Here is a 10,297-nt window from a genome sequence, read left to right as displayed (position 1 = left end):
GACCCAACGTACCAGTCTTCCGGCCTACAGGGAAATGTGCCAAATCTTGAAGCACTCACACAGTGTGAGATTGGCAGTGTGAGTCACACTGCCAATCTCTGAACGAAACACTTGCTTTATTTTCATCAAAAGTATACCACTATGTCAAAAACTTATCATGTGGGTGTACCAATGCCTGTACGTTCCCTGTGTACAATCTGTACAGGTGTGATATGTTACACCACCATGCACGTGTTTATAAAACAAAGCGGACGATAACAACGGAACGGATGAATCGCTAATGTATCTTTGTTATCGCATTTAATGAGCTACCTAGATTGGGTCAACCATAATTATTGTCGCATTGTTCCCGTTTCGCCAAATATTCCACTTATCGAGTAAACTGAGCTTTGACTCTGAATTATCAATCGCCATTTGGGTCATTTTCTAAGTGTTTGTTTTCACAGCGCTATCGCACGCTGCCGTCCTGTGTTTATCTGTCAGGCGTCCATCCAGAGCTCTGCTGCTTTCGCGCAAATTATTGCGGCATTATCGACCTTATTGGGGACCTTTGGCTGGGGAGAATTTATCTGCGGTCCGTCACGTTACAGCCGGCTGCGACAGCATGTGCACGGGAGCAAAGGGTGTCGGTTCAGGTCGCCTGTGTTTACTGCGAGAATAACGATAGCCGCTGTGTGGTTCAGTTGCTTATCAACTGTCGTCGCGAGCGGTCGTGCGCGGGGATGTCGAATTGAAATCTGGCGGGGAATCTCCACTACTTGATTCAATAGACCAATAAAATTCGTCCGAATTTCAGAGACCATTCCATGATATTTCGTCAATCATATTTTAAAACTGCATCAAGATTTCGCGTGCAAGTGTGCTGAGGAACTGTAGTGTGTTGGACGGTGATGTGAGTGCGGACTGTTCCCTGGAGATGGATACGATGCTGAACGTGTGGTCGGTGGTCGAACACGCGCGTGTGGCGAGTGGCGCCGCCGAGCTGGCCATCTTCACCGCCATCCTCTACTGGTTCTTCACTTCCAGGTCAGTTCAGTTCAGTTTAAAGCCGAACCAACTTCCTTTGATATTGGTAGCCAATTCTCAATGAGTTCATGTTTGAAGGCGGAAACATTTCGGTAGCTATTCTTGGTAGCCAATGCTCAACGACCACCAACCTACACGAGGCCAATAAAGTGGACTAGGCCTAAAACCCTTCCTTCATTGGAAGGTGGCCGGTAGCCTCAGGACGAGATGGGTCGTGATGATGAATGCTCAACGACAGCCCTTGAAGTACCTGTCAGTGTGCTGAAATTTGGCACACACTTCGAAAATCGTGAGGTCTAGAATTGGAGCCGTTTGCTCTCCCTCCAATATTATGAATTATTCAAATACAAAAATGTGGTGTTGCATGAAACCGGGATAGTGCCATCCCGGTATTTATTGGTGTAACGTGCCATCTTACACTTTTTCTGCTGCATAGACGCTCATAATTATACCTACTTACTGGACATGCATTCATTTCCATTTTGAGCAGAATTAATTTTGATTGGCCCTCTCTGTTTCCCTATAGGCATAATGAGAATGAGGGAGATGGTCATACATATACGATTAAGACATTAACTTGTCTGAATCTAATTAGTGCACACTTTATACTTGTAATTTACTTTGTTTAATAAATTAGATGTGCTGATTGACCTTTATTGTATAAATTTTCCACTGATTTTTGTCTTTTACGGATCTAATTATTTGGTCACGGTTAGACAAATAAGAATTATATTAAAACCTTTATTTAAATTCCGTACCTGTATTAGTTCATAGCTTTGGTTATTAAGGTTCCTTGCGCAAAATCTTTCTGGTTTGTCGTCCGATCATCTTTGTCCATTATACCACAGAATAATAACTCTAAAATACTTATACCTCTAAAAACTGATTCAATTTTAGGAAGAATGTATTCTAAGATATTTACTGTACCTCTTTAGGCGGTCTATCGGGATATCACTATCAGACTTCGAACGTTGAATCCACCTTTTACATTTTACAGTTTTCTACTGAGAACATCAAATTCATGTAGGTACCTAAGGATAAATAAAAGTGCCCGACCTACAAAATAAACTTTTCAGAAGCGTAATAACAATAAAAAAATAAGATTACATATATTATCATCATCTTCGGCCTCTAGCAGTCCAATCGTCTGTCTTTAGCGATCCTGCAAAAAGCTCGCCGCGAATAAACTTTATTAAGGCAATTAGCGCCCCGCGGTTTTATTCGCGATCCGCGACTTTTTCTAATTGGAATGAATCCTATTGCGACACGCTTTCCTATTGGGTCCGACTCTTTCCTGTAGTAGTAGGGATTCACGGGTTCTGGCTCATTTCCCCGCCTGCTCCACCTGCCCGCCCCTGCCCCCTCCGAGGCGCTGTCTTTAGCGATCCTGCAAAAAGCTCGCCGCGAATAAACTTTATTAAGGCAATTAGCGCCCCGCGGTTTTATTCGCGATCCGCGACTTTTTCTAATTGGAATGAATCCTATTGCGACACGCTTTCCTATTGGGTCCGACTCTTTCCTGTAGTAGTAGGGATTCACGGGTTCTAGCTCACTTCCCCGCCTGCTCCACCTGCCCGCCCCTGCCCCCCTCCGAGGCGCTGTCTTTGGCGATCCTGCAAAAAGCTCGCCGCGAATAAACTTTGTATACAAGTAAGTACCTATTGTGTAGGTAGAATATTATCGGTTGATTTTAAGCATATCTACTAACCACTCCTCCTCGCGTTGCTCGTCGTCGCACCTACCTACAGGCTTTCATTAAGTATGAGTGTGTGACTGTTATTTGAAATAACATGGTATCCAATGGATAATATTTATCAGCCTTACTTCATTCAATGCATTACTAGCGACTGTAATAATTAAAAGACATTATTACTGGTGAATTAAACATCCATCTCCGTGTCTTTACTAAATAACATAAAGCGTAAACACTTGTACGCAGTGGCTGATAGCGTTATAAACCGAGTTCTAAAAACATAGTTATGTAAAGTGAAATCAATAATTATACGTAAGTACCTACATGCAAACATTACGTTTTTTTTCACCCACCAACGGTTCGATGCCAAGCATTTGTCCCTAAGTAGGTAATATTTTTTTGGTAAGCATCCCAAAACAATAAATAACTCCAGATATGTCGCGCTTTGGGTGTTCGATGCTAACCCTAATCAATCACTCAATATAAGTGCAAAGGTAATATAAAAAATACTGTGGGCTGGCGTCTGAAATAAAAAAACACTAGCTTGTACATACGTGTCTGCGCGAAGTGTTATGGGAATATCAATTTTATTTGTATGCCGATAAAGGAATCAATGTGGGATTTTAAAAAATGAACAAGTCTCGACCAGTTTTCACCTAACACAAGTGTGTTTGGTTTAATCTCGATAAAGATTGGGGTCGTGTACAAAAAATACCCCCGAAAACCGCATTCCGCGTATATAAAACGCGCTGCATGTCAGATCTCAAACATATCAGCCTGGCTCTCTACTGAGTGAGTTTATAATTATTGTGTATTGTGCTACATAGATACCTGCAGCGTCCAGACATATGAATGTAAGTTATGTTTTGTATCTAATCACTTTCCGTTGAATATGTATTACTTTGTGTACATTGCATGTGAGTCAAAAGCACCTCAGTGTTTTAACTTACTTTTATTCTTACCCGTATTTTTTTGTGCAAGTAACACTATAGTTAGTTCTCATGGCATAGTAGGTAATTCGTTCACCCATTTCATCAGTATTAAACCGTAACTTTACGCATATCTCTGCTTTCCACCCCCCAACATAAGATAATGTGCATCATCTATTTTTTACCGTAGTAAAACCAAGTAAATTTATTTGTTTTAGCCATCAACAATAATTGACGACTGCGACTACACCATGAAAAATTACTATTATCCGAGCCCTAGTGATGATGAAATACTATCACCATCACTTCTCCTGAAAAAACCGACTAAACGGATTCACGAAAATATTGATTCATATTTTGAAACTCCCTCGAAGAAATCTAAGAGCAAAACATTATCTTCGACGGTCGGGCGTGCTGCCTGCGGGGGTATTTCATATATATCCACCAATGAAGACGACGGATCTAAAGCGTCACACCTCATAAAAATTGAAATGTACGATATGAAAAAATTGAAAGATTTACCACCCAGCGAACATTGGAAAAAAGCTGATATGCGAATCAAGCTGTATTGCACCTCTGATCATATTCTTTTCCATGATACTAATCAACTCATGGTTTCTATAACAAAACAAATAGCTACAAAGACAGATTGCAAAAAATATTTTCTCGAGACATCGAAGTAAAAATAATAATGTACCACGACCCCCGGCGCACAGACCACACACAACTGCTACACTACCGAGACGCCCCTGTATTCTGTTGCCGCCAACCATGGATTATACACTACACTCTTCCGTGTTCGATGCCGCATTAATAGAAGCCCTCTTGGATTATGAACGTCGACAAGAGCAATCCTCGTACTCACCTATGCTGAGTCCACCCATGCTGCCTCTGCGATTCAACCCTTTGAGAATTGTTTGGAGTGAAGAATCAGAAGAAATGTCTCCGTTTACTTTAGATGTTAATTTTAGTTATAGTCCAACCCTTTTTTAATTATTTCATTAAATTGATGTAAATTAGTAAAACTTTTTTCTTTTACTAACCCATATACTAAAATAGAATAGGGATATAGTTAGGTAGTTAGTAGGTATAATTATGGAAAATAAAAATCAGTAGGTCTGAAATAACTATCATTTATTTTAAAAAATACTATTGAACATTTCTCTTACCAGTAAATCGTTAAACATAGTTTCTTCAGTAAACAAGTTAAGAAAAGTTTTCATTGACAATCCTTTAAATTTAAAATAAAGATAGACTAAACAATATTCACCACAAACAGTTGTAAAATAATTTTGTAGTATTTTAGAGTTGTAATACCAATTGTGACAATTACGTGCTAAAAATGATTTATGATAGCTAGACGCATTACGTCCATATGAGTCAAAATATTCCCCCAAACCATTGCTATCGATACTAATAGCTACCCAATGAGAGCCTGGTTTTGAGTCAGGATCTAAGTTAACTACTGCAAAAAAGGGTCTGCTCACATTTAGTGGAATTCTGTTTGCTGCAAAAACATTATGCATCAAATATGGGCTTATTTCCACTAAATAGTTTTTAATCTGCTGAGTATCCATTGTGAACAGATGGTTATGAATGAAGAGTAGGATATTAAGTTTCTATCTTTTATACATGGTAAACTTACTTCAATTTAACTATTATAATCTACAGTTATATCGCGGTTTTTATTTATTTCAAGAACATTATCAAATTCAGCGTACACTATGCAATTAACGGTAGATGTAAGAGCGGTATCAAAACGCACTTCTAATCTAAGACTACCATGCCTTATAAGATTCCAGTGTGAGTTATTATTAGCCGATAAATCGGGTGTTAAATCGAATGCCATCAAACAATAACCGTCAGCAAAATCTTCCCTAGATATAGAGTTACCTTCATTCAAAAAGTGAATACCTGTGCCAGAGAACAAAGTATGGTAAGCATTGGTAAATACTTTATTTTCAAATGAGGGCTGAAGTGTTTTAGAAGGAATTTGTTGTCCGTCAACGTACAAACTAAAAGAGTTAATGTTATAATTTTGAAAATTAAAAGGATTTGTGTTCAGACTACCATTGAAAGCAATATTGTTTACAAAACCCACTATACATCTTTTGGGTATTTGCCCTAAAAATATATTATCCAGCGTTTTTCCTTGAACTCCTGCAGGTATTGTTAAAACTTTAACTTCAGCTCGTGTTATCGGATATTTAGCTGTAGTTGTGGCCAAAGCTTTCTGATGGGCCAGCAGTACAGATGGATTTATACGTGTCCTACGAATAATGAGAGTTGCATCGGTGATTTGAACTTTGAATTTAGCATCTAATGTTGTACTCATAAGGTTGAAAGTTTCCTTTGTCCTCACTAATTTGACGCGCATTTCAACACCGTTGATTAAAAATTTTTCTTGGTTAAATATATCTGCATGCACGTGACCAAGCATTTCCACTTCCCGGCTTTGTTTGGCCAACTCTTTGCGTTTAATAAAACCTTTATTTCCTTCATCAGTTGAATCCATTTTACCTGAGGTATCTCCATACCACAAACCGCACGTAAGATGGGACTCTTTAGCAGCTGGACCATAGTTCAATAAATTTTCTATATACGCTCGATATGCGTAAGTATTGTTGGGTGGTGATACGAGTTTCTGATTTAAGTAAACATCCAACTGACTAAACAAGGAATGAAGCCAATTATTTACTGGTGCCACGTTCGTTGACTCAGTAACAACAGATGAGTCCTGGTTTAATACTTTTGCTTTGATGTGTAGTAGCGTATGACTCAAATCCACATAGTCTTCTCCGTTTCCGGGTACTTGAAATTCAATGGGTCCATCGTCCGACAGGGATGATATTGGTTTATAGTGAACCCATAACCCACTTTCAATGCTTGTTTGTGTCGATGGAAGAGCAAATAAGTCTAACTCAGATTTTGTGCACTCACAGGAATTATTGTGTAAAAACGACATTATTATTATTATTATTATTATTATGAAAAAATATCATTAACTTTGCGTTTGTTGATTTTATTTTTTGTACCTCTTCGTTGTGATGTCTTTGAAGCAATGATTGGTCGTTGTGTAAGCCTTTTTAATTTATACCCCGAGCCAGACATAAGCGAATCAACTTTAGAGTCAGCCTTCCTTTTCAAGTTAGCACTAGCCATTTTCAGACGTTGTTTAACAGATTCTTCCAATGGTTGTGATTTTATCATATCTGATAAAATTCCCACACCGGTATGTAAGGCCTCTTTTCCTACTGCTTTTGCACCACTTGACAATAAAGGTAGAACTGATCGAAATAGCCCCCCTAAAAAGCTACCTATCCCATGTCCTCGTTGGTGGGGTACACCTTTGTAAACAATGCCTATTCCTGTTCCAGCTTGATGTGAGTAATATTTTTCATATGGACAAGGATGTTGTGGACTCATTTTATTCGTTTAAAGTGTAATTTAACACACGAAGTTCCAAACTGGAATGGTATCTTTCCACCTGTGCTCGTTCTTATATCAATTTCTACTGTATCAAATTCCCTACGCATAATGGGTAAGTAATGAGCGGGTGAAAATGTATGCATCCTATGTGCACCGTATATATATTTAATAGGATCTAACGGAATTATTCTTAGCAGAGACGTCATAACATCACCGACCATTTGCGGATCAATTATATCGCAATATACAAAAAGTTGAGATGGTAACCCTAAATACAAGTTGTAGGGATATTTTCCATATGAGTTTAAAATCATGTTTGTATACGGTTCAAATCCAAGTTGTAAGCCAAGTTTGGGAGTCAACTTTATTGATTTAGTTTCATTTTTGTGATCAGTAAGATGTACAATTTTCGATGATTTATCGTATGAAAATGTAACGTTATTTTTTATCAAAGAATTTTCATTTAATGCATTTATCATTTGATCAATACTTTCGTAGTTAGTAGCTGGAATATGAGACTTATACTCTACTGACGTCATTATTTCTTCATCGGGAATCATTACATTTTTCTTTATATAAAGTACGTTTTCATATTCTTGCACATTGAACATAGTACAAGGATAATGAAATTCAACTAACCCCACTACCCATTCCCCTTCTAACTTGATACTTTTGGGTAACATAGTTGAAAAATTAGCTGTGGTGTTTTGCGGAAAATAAGACATTGAGCTATTACTCAACAATGTGAGATAGAAACTTTCTTCCATCATATTTTTTCTAAATTGGATGCTTTTATCCAAGAGTTGAATTTATTTGGATAACCTTTCCACTTCACTAACACTTCCTTTCTGACACCAGAATACCGTGAACGAATTATTTTATCTACTTTATATTGACGAGTGGGGTCATAAATCACTCTTTGTAACTCGCGTTCATAAAACGTACCGGTAATTGCCTCTCCCTGTAAATCTTTTAAAGTGTAAACTGCCCATGGTGATCTAGGTATTATAGTCAATATCTGAAATACCTCATCACTCCAGTTAGTTTCATAACCCTTTTGAAATATATGTTTGTATTTAGTTATTCTAACGTAGTCTCCAATGCGGTATTTAGGTTTATTTTGAGTTTTATCAGCACTTTTTGTATGGTATAAGTTGCGCCATACAGTCATAATATTTTCAGATGTAACATCAGAAGGAGCCATTTTAATACTTCTATGAAAACTATGATTATATGATTGCAATAAATCTGGTAAGATATCAATATATCTATATGTATTTTTATGTGTGAAGTAACGCCACATCTTCATTTTTAGTGTTCGCTGAAATCTTTCCACAATGCTAGCTTTAATATCGGGGTTGTTAGTGGTATAATAATTAATATTTTTACTTTTAAAGTATAATCTCACACTATTAGCAATAAATTCAGAACCCTTATCAGATTGTATGTGACGAGGAGTGGCTTTAGCTGCATGAAATATACTTTCAAAACACTGTTTTGAGGTTTCAGCATTTTTATTCTTCATTGGACGAACAAATGCGTATTTACTGAAAACATCGATTACACACATCAAATATTTAAAACCATCATTATATTCACTGTAAGACTGCATATCACTTAAGTCAGCCTGCCAAAGTTCATTAAAATTTGATAACACATATTTATTTCTAGGAAACCTTCTGATAAGTGGTTTGTGTAAAGTATAAGTTTCCTGTGCCTCTAACCAAGTTTTCACATCCTCTTTTTTCATTTTTCCCTTCATAGATTTAGCTAATTTATCGACACTGCTGTAACCAGCTGGGTGGGATACATTATAATATATATCGTTGATCTCTAGTACGGGGTCCATCGTTCCCAATCTATTTTCTTACTAATTTTTCCAATATTTTTTAACTTCGGTGTATAGTTTTCCTGAATTTCAGTTTCAGGAGATGCTTGTTTAATCTCTTCCTTTTTAGTGTTTGATTGGGAGTTTATTTCGTTTGAATTTAGTGAATTTATATAATTTAAGTTAGCTGGATTGCCTATGCAATATAGAGGAACTTTTATATCATGCAGCAGTGAACTAAATACTTCCCAACCTCTGGGCTTCGCGCGCTTAAGCGGTCTTAACACATCATTTATTAAATCCACAATGTTGCTATGCAGTATAGGTTGATTGTTTATGGTGACTTCCCCGCGATCATTCCAATTAACTCTATCTTTATTTTTCAGGATGTTTTCCAGCAGCAACTCACCCTTTTTTAAATAAGTTTTTGGTATTAATTTTAGTAAATGTGATGGGGTGTATGCAGATAATGGATAATTAATATTGCTGACGTCCTGTTTTAATGGTTCAGATTTGGTAACTGTCGTCGCTATATTTTCTTCTGAGTTCTCGGTAAGATTGTTCTTCACAGTAATCAGCGGTTGTCGCTCTTCTTCAGTAAAATGTAAGTATCTTTGCAGAGTTTGTAAGTATAAAGTCCATTTTTCTCGGTCATCTACCTTACTATTTAAAATTTTATTCATTTCATCATCTAACCGAGTAAGGGTCGTTTCAGGTTTATCAGATTGCTTAATTTTTTCTAAAAATTCAGGTTCCACAAGTAACAATTTTTTGGTATTATCCATTATAGTTTTCACCGTAATATACTATTAATTAATCCGGTTAAAACAGAACCCAATATAATAGGTAAAAATGCACCACCTTTCTGGATAATTATATGTTTTCTGAACTGGTGTTTCCCTTTAGAAACCAATTTTCTCAAAGTACTTTTATGTTTTCTTAATTTAATTGAATCTTTGTTTTGAAGAGGAATGTTTCCTTTTAAAACGTTGTGAATACACTCACAAATACAGTTAATTTCTTCTTCACTACAAACTTTTAACAGTGCTTTACGAAACTTCGGTTTGAGTGTTTGTAATGCAGTGAGGAAATGTTTATGAGTCGTTACTCTTCCAGGCATTATTTGGAAATGATAGGTATTTGTTTTTGCACATCGTATTTAAATCCTTTTTTGGGTACATAAACTATGCAATGCTGCTGTTCAAATATATTTGTTTTAAGGCGATAAATGTCGGAAGTATTTTGTTTAAGATCAACCATTAAGTATCCGTGAGCTTCCTTTGTGGCGTCTTTATAAGCTTCTTCAACAAATTTTGGATTCTCAGGGAAAACTTGACGAGCTAGATAACGTATTTGAGTCTTATCTCTAGGGTTCTTAAAAAATATGATATA

The 10,297-nt window shown here is 36.9% G+C and overlaps 1 protein-coding gene across 1 annotated transcript in view; it reads left to right on the top strand.

The window, feature by feature from the left end:
• Nucleotides 1-246: 246 nt before the first annotated feature.
• Nucleotides 247-10,297, top strand: part of LOC105387254 (glycerol-3-phosphate acyltransferase 1, mitochondrial) — a 49,222-nt gene continuing 39,171 nt past the window's right edge. The window contains exon 1 of the mRNA XM_048630712.1: nucleotides 247-1,026. Within this exon, the coding sequence (XP_048486669.1) occupies nucleotides 917-1,026 (110 nt within the window). The 5' untranslated portion in view covers nucleotides 247-916. The remainder of the gene's footprint in view (nucleotides 1,027-10,297) is intronic.

The sequence above is a fragment of the Plutella xylostella genome, chromosome 26 (genome assembly GCF_932276165.1).
Source record: "Plutella xylostella chromosome 26, ilPluXylo3.1, whole genome shotgun sequence".
Taxonomy (NCBI): Eukaryota; Metazoa; Arthropoda; class Insecta; order Lepidoptera; family Plutellidae; genus Plutella; species Plutella xylostella.
The sequence above is the reverse complement of the archived record's forward strand: the minus strand, read 5'-3'. Positions and strand labels throughout refer to the sequence as shown.